This window comes from Typopeltis vanoorti, chromosome 21 (assembly GCF_054136105.1).
Source record: "Typopeltis vanoorti isolate ZY-2024b chromosome 21, IOZ_Tvanoo_1.0, whole genome shotgun sequence".
NCBI classification, from domain to species: Eukaryota; Metazoa; Arthropoda; class Arachnida; order Uropygi; family Thelyphonidae; genus Typopeltis; species Typopeltis vanoorti.
Window position 1 is genome coordinate 92,758,778 of NC_143569.1, and position 12,955 is coordinate 92,771,732.

Here is a 12,955-nt window from a genome sequence, read left to right on the forward strand (position 1 = left end):
CGTTTCTGCAATGTCACCACCTGGATGATATACTTTTGCAAAGTGCTCACTCAGTAACTCAACTATCTCAACTGATTCAGTTACCTCCCTACCATCGGCATTCTTTAAAATCAATCTGCCATGTACATTTTTCCTTTTACTTGCTACATATCTAAAAAACTGTTTAGGATTCTCTTTAGCCTGCATGGCCAATGTTCTTTCGTAATCCTTTTTTGCTTTTCTTACCACACTCGTCATCCTTCTGGCCTGCGCTTTATACTGTTCATGTGCCTGCCGGTCACCCTTCTCCTTAAATTCCCTCCATAGTTGTTTCTTTTTTTGCAACTCAAGCTTAATGGTGTTATTCATCCATTTAACCCCTACCTGATTTATTATTCGGACTCTAGGTATACAGTCAGCCATTGCTTCATGCAAGCACTTCTTAACTACCTCCCATGCACTATCAACTTCTAGTCCTTGCAGTTGTACATGCCATGGCACTGAACCAATCAAACTCCTAAGCTTGTCGTACTTTCCAGCCCGATAATTCCACATGTACCATGTCTTAATTGAAAATTCTACACCTTTAGCCACCTCCCAAGTTAAGACCCTATGATCACTCTCACCGATTGGTGGCAATGTGGTCATATTTGTTACAGCCAAATCCTCAGATGTGATTACTAGGTCAAGCACTCTCTGACCCCTAGTATTTTCCATTACATGCTGTCGCAGATAATTATCCCTTAATAACCGCATAAAATCCAGTTCCTTCCTCCCGTGTGTCCTCTCCTCACTCCAATCAATGCGACCATAGTTGAAATCTCCCATAATAATCACCCTCCTTCCACCCATTTCTTCTATTTGCTTGTGCATACTGTCACCACCATCTTTTCCATCACCTGGTCTATAGCAGCACCCAATTGTATATTTAGTTCTGCTAGCCACAATCTCACACCAAATGGCCTCAAATGTGCTCTTTTCTCTATCCTGCAATTCAACTTCTATTCTCCTTGGCTGGAGCTCATCAGCTATCATCAACAATACTCCTCCCCCCATTTTATTCTCTCTGTCATTCCTGAACACACTATACCCATCACATTCATTCCCACTAGTTATATCATCTACAGTCAGCCATGTTTCACTAATACCTATAACCTGTGGTCTGGAAGTGCCAACCATAGCCAAAAACTCTTCCTTCTTGTTCCTAATACTCCTAGTATTAGTGTACATGAATTTAAGACCCCCATTAGCCCCAACCCTACCTTCATGCCTTATATTAACTATCCCACTCAGATTTGTTGTCCTTATTTGCTCTGGCATATTATATTCATTCTTACATTCAACTGCCTCCATAAGGACTGTATCTCTACTCCCCCCCCCCACTAACAAATCTAGTTTCCCTGAATTTGCACATCCACTACATTCAGCAACACTTTCTCAAGTCTTCTTACACCGTAACCATTCAAATGCAAGCTATCCATCTTATATAGATCCTTTCGCCCATCAAACTCACTCCACACATCCACAAATTCCACACCACTCGTCATACATAACCCACGCATAAAGTCATTCACAATTATAGTCCTCCTTTTAAACATTTCACTGTCATACCGTGGCAAAAGACTAATCATTCTAACTCTCTCACTCTTTTCTTTTGCTACCTCAAACAATTCATTCAGGTCTTCTATCATTTCCATTTTATCTCCTTTCAAATCATTCGTACCTGCCACAGCAATCATTTCTTTCACCCTTTCCTTTTGCTCTCTAATAGATGCAGTTACGTCCTTTATGGTCGCACCAGGTTGGTACGATTTTGTCAAATCCTCTACTAACACACCTCGTACTAACGAGTCTCCATACAGCACTCTATCCTTCATTTTGTTCATGTTTAAATTCATACATCTATTTTTCCTGTCATACCTTTTATTATTGGTTGGTTCATTCAGTCTACTTTTGTTCATGCACTCTAACTGCTGTTTTGCTCTTTCTATCGCACTATTCAACAACGCGATCTCACTCAATGCATCTATCTCATCTTTTTTGTTCTCTGAGAAACCATTTATACTATCATTCACACTTTCTACATTCACACTCTCACAATTTTCATGTACAACCTTGCCGTTTCTTTTCATATCCCTATTTCCTTCATTCTGAAGGTTGTCAAAAATATTACACTCACGATCCGAAATACACTTCAATTCCTCATTCTCCCTACATTTTCTACACACATTCAATCCTTTATTATCATCTAACCACACTCCGACTGCACTCCGCAAAGCGTACATTTCACAGCTAGTACACTGACTCATTTCTTTTATGCTACCGTTCTTTGATAACGATGGCGAACCTTCATTACTAGCCGCCATTTTCCTTCGCACAGGTGCCATATTTATTTGCAACGTGTTTTGTCAAATTATACGTTATAACACACCAAAAATAGACGCACTAAAATACGCAAGGCAAACAAAACAAAACTACACAATATTAAGTAATTTGTATCGATAACTGAAAATGATACTTATCTTATCTGGAGCTTGCACGAACACTACACATTACGAATTCATCTAGCGGCGACTTCCCGACATAGATTATGTTATAAAACACTTTAGTACACTAACCACGCTAATAAAGCTCCAATAATATACCAAAATTACACACTTAAGTCCATTAAATTGAATCCAAAACACCAATAAATCAACAAAAAACACAAATCTCTCAGGAGAAGTAGGCGATGACAACTGCCTAAAACAAATGAATGCTATATGCGTCATAGCGGACAAAGAACGATCGAAATCAGTCAATTGTTAATCGATCGTGAAAGTATGATGAGCGCTTATAATGTTTCAATAAAGTCTCTGGTGTTTTTTTTTTTTTGTCTTGTTAATTGCATGTTAGTCAGCGGTGAAGAAAATACATCATGTCTACTACTCGAAATTGTGTCAATAGTGTAGATTCCTTCTGCTACATTTGTGGCAGCTTTACTGTTCCAGTCAAAGGACAAATATCGCTGATTTCGTTAAGAAAGTGTACTTTGCATACTTTGATGTAAAAATTGCAGATCAGGACAAGTCATGGGCTCCAAATAAAGTGTGTAAGTCGTGTAGAAGATTTACGACAGTGGAGCAAGGGAAAACGCCAAAAATTAGCTTTTCGCATTCCAACGATTTGGCGTGAACCGAAAAATCACGTAGATGATTGCTATTTTTGTTAGTTTAGTTTTGTAAGTAGTTATGTATCTAATTATCGGCCTCTCTCGCATTCAAAGCGCCAGTACGTGTTGCAGGTTCTTACGCATTTATTCGTTTATTAACAAGCGAGAGCGGTGAGTGCTCCGATTCTGATCTGCGCACCGCTTTGAATAATAGGCTATATCTTCGGGAATTTTTCAAATTTCATGATAAAAAGTTAGGAACAGATTTTTAAAAGTACATACTTTCAGAAAATAATATTAAAAAATCGATTTTTTTTTGATCCTCTAAATAGTACTGCCTCCTTAAAACTATCAAAAACTTACAAATTAGCAAAAAGAAAATGCCATAGAGGAAAAACCTGACATGATAGAGAAAAATGGGTTTGATATTTGAAATCAGCGCACCCAAATTAGTAAAAAACAAGTCTCATATAAAAGTCAGCAAAAATTGTGTTGGACTGTGTAATTACCCTATAGACTGTGATCCCATCAGCACACAAATCAGAAAATTCCATACGCTGCTTAAAAAGGTTACCTCTTGGCCTGTGGAAGCTACTAACTAAAACCTTATAACCCTAGACCTCCCCCCCCCCTAGGGATATATAGACTACCAAAAATCCATAAACATAATGTGCCATTACGTCCCTTTGTATGTGGGTGAATCAATGCCATCCACAATGATACTTTCCATACAATATATGAGCACTTTGGCAACACACCTTCACACATAAACTCAGCCCACTTTAAAGCCAGTATAGAAAACCTCACACACCAACATGCTGACATAATGGTCAGTTATGATGTCTCATCCTTATTCACCAATGTCCCACTTAGACCTCATCTAAGCCATAATCTCATCCCTATTTCAGGTCACCATGAACTTAGGCTATTTCATTTGGCAACTGCAAACAGATTAGAGAGGGCTGCCATGGGTTCTCCACCCCTGTTCAACTTCTTTATTGAGATCTTTGAAGAAAAATCCTTAAACTCTGCCCCACATAAACTCACTGTCTGGCTATGCTACATGGATGATGTGTTCTTCATTTGGCCTCATGGCCTGGATATACTCCATAATTTCTTAACACACCTAAACAATCAACATTCTCCCATCCCAGATACTCTGATTACATGGCAGCCTGATCCCTGACATTCTACACGTATAGGTAGATACATTGACCAGCAATCACCCCCCCCCCCCCCCCAACAATATGGAATTATAAAAACTTTATATAACATGGCAAAATTAATCTGTTTGGATAACAGTGCCTTAACTGCTGAACTAGACTATATCTTTAACATTTTCTTAACAAGTGGCTACAACCCCCTCCCCTTCCCCTCGAAAATAATAAAATCATGTAACAGCAATTTCTCCCTCTTCGAAGCAGAGATTACTCAAAAGCTATCACTATTCCATATATCTGGGGCACATCTGAAAAATTAACAAAAAATCCTAAGGAAATATCTCCTTACAACCAGTTACAGACCACATAAGAAATTGGTATCTCTTATCTGCTCACCAGAGACTAGTCACATCCCCTAGACCTACCAGGAGTATACTAGGTCCCTTGCAGTTTCAAACTGTCCTTCTATGGCCAAGCAGGCAGGACAGTCAATATCAGGATATCCAAACAAGGACTACATCCAGTTCCACCAGTACAGCCATTTAGGACTTGCTCACCATACTTTGAACACCCACCACCAGATATGCTGGAAGAAGGTCACTCTATTACACTGCAGTAAATATAAGTATGAAAGACTATTCATCAAATCTGCCTCAGCTTCAAAAAAACTTTCCAAACGTCAACAAATTTCGGTGTATTAGACTTCCCCAAATTTGGGAAGCAAGCATTTTAAGATCGTCAGCCCAAATGCCAAGACCACTAGGGGATATCGTTTAGGACTCTAGGCCCAACTTCTGTTGCCTTTATGCCTCATTTGCTCTGTGTGTTAGTGCTTGCATGCATATATCGTTGTTTTTTTTTTTGTGATCCCTGGTGATGACTTCTTTCTCTGGCTGCAAAAAATTTCAAAAACCTAATATAAACTGATAAAACAGATTTTCAAGAAAATGTACCTCTTCTTAAACACTGATCTTAATACCAACTATTCTCCAGTAGAAAGAAGGATCATCAAGTTGACTTAAGATTTGTGAGACTCAATTTGTCTTTCAAAAAAGTCATAATAATCTGTAGGAGTGTCGTTGTGCCTGTCAGACCGGACTACATCCAGAGACAGTAATAATCAAAGGTGTAACATCTACAAATGTGTATAAATATATAAGAACATAAAAATGTTATAGGTGGAAGATATAAGTTCACCCTCAATAAAATAAATTCAGATTCCAACGAATGGTTTATTAGGAATAGTTTGCTATAGTGAACTTCTTTTATAATGGTATTATGTCTTTGGGACTGCAGTCAACGATGTCATAGTAATTTGTTATAATGTGAGAGTCAACTGTATCTGCACTTTTTTGGCATAGTGTTTGTGATGCTAAGTAATATTATCATTTTTGTCAGTAATTTCTAATTCTATAAATTGTAGGTTTGTTAAGTATTATATATAATACAGGTTAGTATATCTCATAGGGTTGTTATTTTCTTTTGTTTATAAATGTTTCTTAGTAAATTGCACTGTAAATTTTAACAATGTCTAATAAAATGTTTTTTCCTTTTTTCTCCTTCTTTCTAGGCTGACGATCGTACATGAGATAAGCACAGTCCCTAAGGCTGCTGTACTTCAGTGTTAGCATTTTGCTCACTCTGTCTGCATGTCGTTGTGAGCCTTTCTTGTCTTGTAGACCAGAGAAAAGAAGTAATTAAAGTGTTGAGCAGGTATTATCAGGCAAGACTCTAGAGCTATGATTAAGGGACTGTTTCCTCTCCTGGTGCACCTTCCACTCCACATATTACCCGTGATTCTAATAGTAGTGAGGCTTTTAATGTAGCCACTCATACCATAATGCCTGTCCTTCATATTAAAGTCCCAGCAGGTTAAATAGGAAAGAAAAGATATTTTGTATGAATATCCTCAGTGGCAGTCATACAGAAGAATACTGCTAGTTCAAATGCTTCAGTCTCCACTGTAGAAATCAGGAATATACCTTAAGGTCCAAGGTGTACTTATTGTACAGTATGCTGTATATAGTGGGCCATCACTCCAGCCACATGAAATGGTGACCCTGGAACGTCCTGGACTAAACAGCTATGTTGCTTTCAAATGTCACCATTTTGCAGTAGAATTGGAGGAAATATTAGCACTTGAACCTATTTCTAAGAGTTTCCATGCTAGAGACAGGGCTATTGAATTTTTGGCATATATTTTTCCCCTTGATGAAAAGGATGTGCACTGATGTATATTAACTAATCTACCTAGCTGAAGTTGATATGTAATTGGTGGTTATTTGAAATGAAGTAGGCTTATGTAGAATATCTGTAATAGTTTTGTCTGTTAATTTTGGAATCTCTTTCTCATCAGAGTAGAAGTTATGATAACAGCTAACGCTGGGGAACAGTGGCATTGTGGATATTAGCCTAATGACCTGTACTCCTCTTGCCTGTTGGCTGCATTGTTTGGCACTGTCTTTGGCATGAAATGTATGTTTATATTGTAGAATAGTTTAAGATCACTTCACAGATATTCCAAAGTGGAAATCACATGCATCTTTTTTTTTCCCTTGATCCCTCTTATTTTAAAATTGCTTTATTGCATGTCACTCCAGAAAATTCAGCTCGTTAGTTTATTTTAATGTCATGTTTAAAAAATATAAATTACACAAGTTTTCTTTATTTCCTGTGAAACAACTATTATTGATTCACGTCATGATGAGATCCCTCCATACATAAATCATATCGATTTTATGCACTTTTAATTAAGTTGAACAGATCTGAATCATTATTTTATATCTACTTAGGTAAAAGATTTTCTAACCAAGTCATGTCATATTCTATGATCAGTTAAAGGAAAAGAATTCACTGATTATTAAAATCTAAAAATGTTTTACAAGACAGCTTATGTGGAACAATTTGTCACAACTGCTGTAGTTAAAAATCTATTTGAAACGTACAAAATAGCAGTGTTAGTGGCATCACAAATCCTTCCATCATTCTTAGTAAACATACTCGTGAATGTATGTGCTGATTCAGCAAGGTGAACAAGAGCCGTTATTGCTACTGAAATAAATGCAAATTCTTGATGAAGATTCTTTTTACTTTATTTGGTCTCAGAATTTAAACATTCATGCAAATTCTTAATTTGATATAGTAATTCTTGTTCATCTAAAACTTAAGGTGTTGTAATAAAACAACTTTAATTAGCAACTACATTACATCAGCAGTAATTCTGATCATTGGCTAGCCTTATAAAATATTGAAATTAATTATATAGTTTATTATAGTAGTGTACTGTTATAATAAACTTTTTCTCTATTTGCATATTTTTTGCATAAAATGAATTAGATTGAGATTTTATTGGGGGTTTAGTGTTAAGAGTAAATGATCAAATATTTAAATATATAATGTCATTTTTGGAAGCATTTTCCATTAATATCACTTTCCCTTGCTGTTTTTTTTTTTTTTTCTACAAGTAAATAATTATGAAGTAAGTCATTTTAGATATTTAGGTGATTGCTTTAATATTGCTTTAGCAATATTATCACTGTATTGTTTTTTCTGAAAATTTACACGTATTGGAGGTGCTATTATTGTGGTCTTATATAAACATGGAAACATTTTAACATTATTAGATTTAGGAGTATGTAAATATTCACTCCTTGAATAACTTTTCAAGTTTATTTATTTATTCATTATTTATTTATTTTAGTTTTTTTTTTTTTTAATGAAACTTGTTACACTCAACACAATCATTTTTGCATCAAAGATGGCTATGTTCCACTGGAACTTGAATTAACTCAGTTTAGTTGCTAATTTCAGTTGTTTTCTTGCAGTATATATATATATATATATATATATATATATATATATATTAAACTGTTTACTTTTTTAGAATATTAATGAAATAACCAAAAATGTAGACCTTCATTTTAGAAACTTTTACATATACTTTACCTAATTTTATTTTAAAAAAATATTTAAAAGCATGAAGATGTTTTGTGGTGTAAATCAATAATATGTAATTTCAGCAAAAAAAAATTACTCTAACAATCAGATTCCATTTAAAAAGAAAAAAAAATTAATAAATACTGCACTTTTATATAAAAGACAATGTTGATGTGCCATTAAAATGACTTTTTTCTACAATTTTATAAATCTGATTACAGATATTTTAATGGTGCTTTATAACCATTTGAATTTTTTGCAGCCCTTAGCAGCAAAGAAATTCATAATTTAGTTTTATTTTTTAATCTCCTACAGATGTTGAAGTATCAGTATAGGTTTAAAAAAATGCATTTTATAATATAATAGTAATAGCAGATTCCTTCAAGCTGATATTTCAGACCTTAAAATATTTCACTACAGCAAGATTGCTTTTAATTCTCTTGAATGGATTAAATTGTACAAAATTCACAAGCCTGAAATCATTGATTACTGTTTGAATTTTCATTTTTGAAATAAAGTATTTCGGTGTGTTCGTTTAACAGTGTTAAATATGTGAATGGTGTTTAGCAGTGCATATATATTTGTAGAAAATTGAATAGTTGTTTCAAACTGCAGCATACTTTATATTATTTTTTTTTATATTATTTGGAAATTTGATAATGCAGTTTAACAACTAAGTAGTACTCAGAACTTACAAAAAATATAAGGATTATTCAATGACTAAGAAAGTACAGTCTCTCTCTCACTCTCATATAATTTTATTTTTAGAGAAAAGCCCTCTCTTGAATTTTCATCTTTTTTCATTGTAAATTGCTCCTTTTGTAGGCTCTAAGCCTTACTTGGACATCTGTTCATATAGAAATGTTTGTTGATGGTTATTCAGTAGGGATTATGAAATTGTTTATGGATGCTATTGCATTCATGCACATATGTGATTCTGCATATTGTAATTTCATGTTTTTTATCTGATATACAGTGGAGTCATGTTATTCTAGTCAGTGATATGTTTGGGAGTTAATATTTATCACTTGTTTAAATGATTTTCTTTTCTTTTTAATTATGGCAAAATTTACTATCAGATTACTTTCAGTTTTTTATGTATGAATGTTGTGCGAAATGTGTTCAGCTAATTTGCAGTTTGTACAGGCATTCTGCCCTATCACTTTTTTTTTGTGCTTTTAGAAAAAAGGTAATTGGTTGAGTGAAAATGTCAAACCATGGAATTCACACTTATCAGATTCTGCTGGTCCTTTTGTGTGTGTGTGTGTAAATTGTATATTTGTGTGCATTGTTTTTTATGCAAAGTAATTTTAATTATGATTTATAAAATTAACAAGTGATTTCTTAATGAACACATGGATGCTATTATTGCAATATCGGTTTCTTAATATGCTCTTCTATCACACACATAAAGAAAACGTTTCACATCCTTCAGTTCTCTATGAAACAGCACATAAAATTATATTTTCCTAATTTTCTGTTTAAAATGCTATGTTTCTCATACATTCTGTGCTATTTTTAACCCATCACTGTTGTGAATATTCATCAGGATGTTATAACATCATGAATTAGTATATCTTATTCTGTCTTATTATGTTATACTATATTATGTCTTATTCTGTATTTTAATATACACAATTATAGCAGTGATATGAATTATGACATTTTGTTTAAAACTTGAAGATATTACATCATATTCTTTCCATTCATGAAATGCAAGAATTATCTCCATACACTTGACTTTTCCGAAACTGACCCTTTGTAGTAAAATGAGTTATAACATGATAATGGTCATAATCTCAAGTTTTATGCATATTTGTCTTTCTGCTCCAGATCCAAAAATATTTAAACTTTATGAGCAGTGTCTTTTTATACATGTTGCAGTAGAAATCTTTCCTTCTATACTCTAATAATGCAAAAAAAAATAATAAAAGAAGTCTGTAAGTTAATAATGCAGTGTAGATAAAGAGGGAAAAAAAATTATCAGACCACAATTTTTAAAATACCATGAGCTGTATGAGTTTTAAAACACATTACTGGATCCCCCTTTTTTGCAAGAGATTGCTTTGAAGGTTTTGTTGTAAGTTATTAGTATTTTTTTTTTTTTTTTTTTTTTTTTTTACTTTTTTTTATGTAGGTATAATAATTGGTTAGAAATGTCAGTGCTAATTTGATTCAGGATATAGTGTTAGCAATTTTATATGCAGTAATATAGTGAAATTGTACTCTCAATACATAACCATTATAAATGATTTCAAAATGTAAGAATTCAGAATGCTGGATTGCTTTTAAAGTATGACACTAGAGATGACTTCATTGTTAGACTTCAGATATTGTGCCTATCTTAAATGAGTTGTAAAGTTTTCTCGGTGTGGCGCTACTTCATTTTGTTTGTTTGTGTGCGAGAGAGAGAGAACTGTAAAATATCGTTCAGTGCATAAGCATCATGCATTGAACTATATTTGGAACATGAAAAGTGCCTTTGAGTTTTTCAGTTATTATTCCATGTCAGAATAATCTACACTCAGTTCAGATATCAAGTAGTTGAACCAAATATTTTTGTGAATGGCGCAAGCTAATGGCTGGATAGTGAATATTCTTGAAATTGATCTTATGAGGGTAGCCTTTGTAAACTAGGACTGATCCAATAAACATTATATCTTGCTTCATATTTCATTGGATATCTGCTCTTATTGATTGCGATTATAAGTTCATTTTGTTAAACAGTTCTACACCAGGTTTACATTGAATTCTTTAAAGAATTATTTTGCTTTTTAATTTTATTGGATTGCTCTGGTAATGTAAAAAAAAATTGTTTTCGTTACTTAACTATTTTGGTTACTGATAATATGTGAAAAACTAAGTGCTCTATCCCTTTAGCTGCTGTTACCTCCATTCAAAATTTCAGTCACTTACTTGCTTAGCAGCTTGCATACATAGATATGTAATGATTGTAGTTTATTGTAATGTGGCTATTATCAAAGTTGTAACACATTCATGAAATTAAGAGATTCTGTAATTTGGAAGTTATATTGTTATACGTATTAAACTTACCTGAATTACTATTCTCTGTACTCTTGCTGAAATATTTGTATGTGAAGAAGCTTCAGTAGTAGCACATGGATGTAAACAAAATTGGAATATGAGCATTAGCTGCTTTAGCTTATGAGGGAGCCATTTTAATTTTTTAATTTCAAGAAATTCAGCTATGAGCATGTCCCAAAGCACTTATGGGAAAGCAATAGCTGTCATCTGCCTCTTACTGAAGTTGTAACATATAATGTTAAGGATCCTATAATTTGGAAATTATATTATGTATATTACTTACCCGAATTGCTATTTTCTGTACTTTTGAAACATTTGTTAATATGGAGAAAGCATCAACCACTTTCAATTATAAGAGGTTGATTTTGATAAACTCTCTTATATTATACACTTATTAGCTCACAGCATATCCATAAATAAGAGTTCCTTTCTTGAAATTCCTTTCATATAATGTGAAAACTCAAAACTGTTTCACTCTTTCATTTCTTTTTATTAGTGTTATCCTGAATACCCCCACATACATCTTTGCTCATGTGTGCAGAAGTTCATTTAACTCAGCTTTCTATTATTTACCTCTAGCTTTGGAATAGTTTTTCCTCACACAAGGTGTGTGTGGGCGCTTGCCCACACATACTTTGTAGTCTCTTGTGTTGCGACTGACAAAATAAATTTTTAAAAAATCCTTAACAGTATTGAAGAGTATTGAGTATTCTCTTCCTGCCACTTCCACATCATTCCATTTTTATTGCCAAAATGATTAAAATTTTGAATAATTTTTCACTGGCTTTCATTTAAAAGTTTAATTTGACCCAATTAAACAAAGTTTCACATCAAGAGTTTAAAAATTGTATGTACATAAAAAGTTGTATAAACAAACAAACAAAAGGTTGTTTGTTTGTTTATTGTGTAGTAAAATTACCGACTTATAAACTTCTTTAATTAAAGTAAAATATTTGTTATAAAAAGAATTTCATTTATATGCATATCAAAGATGCGTGCAGTTCTTTTAGCCGTTAGTGATTGTATGAATAGATTGAACATACTCTGTCTTTTTATTGGCTGCAATTAAAATCACAGAGGTATTTAATGCAATATAATACTGTCTTCCTACATGAAATAGAGTTGTAATTCAGTAATAAATTTTCTAGTATCCTAGGTTGTCACTCATCCAAGCTCTGGAGTATTGTCCTCATTTTCATTATAGTATTGAAGATGACCATCAATGGATGCAAATGCTTCATAGTTTCTGGTGTGTTCACATCTAATGGGACATCATTTTCACTATTGTCTGTATTTGGCATATCCATGATTGAATGCTTAAAACAGTGAACAAAACATTTTGAATGGTTTTGTTGCTTATCCCTCACCAAATCAGTCATAAACAATATAGCTTGTAAAAGATTAACTTTTGCTCTGACCTCCTTTGCAATTTCAAGAACCAGTAAAATTTTTCTTGATTTCTGTTGTAATTCTATTTCCCAACTCATTAACCAATTCTTAAAAAATTCAGATATCATCCATACATTTTTGTTCACATGATATCAAACTGGTAAACTCTCCATTCTAATCCTTTTAAGGCATCATGGTTTGGTCATTTTTCCAATAACTGATAACTTTTGTTTACTAGTTCCTAACAATTTCGAACAGCATAACACTGTTACGCAATGCTTTCATTGATCCAAAC

The 12,955-nt window shown here is 33.4% G+C and overlaps 1 protein-coding gene across 1 annotated transcript in view; it reads left to right on the forward strand.

The window, feature by feature from the left end:
- LOC150095112 (protein phosphatase 1A-like) overlaps positions 1–11,291 on the forward strand; it is a 194,716-nt gene extending 183,425 nt beyond the window's left edge. Inside the window, exon 7 of the mRNA XM_090410848.1 lies at positions 5,861–11,291. Coding sequence (XP_090266974.1) covers positions 5,861–5,878 — 18 coding nt within the window. The 3' untranslated portion in view covers positions 5,879–11,291. The remainder of the gene's footprint in view (positions 1–5,860) is intronic.
- The last annotated feature ends 1,664 nt before the right edge of the window (positions 11,292–12,955 follow it).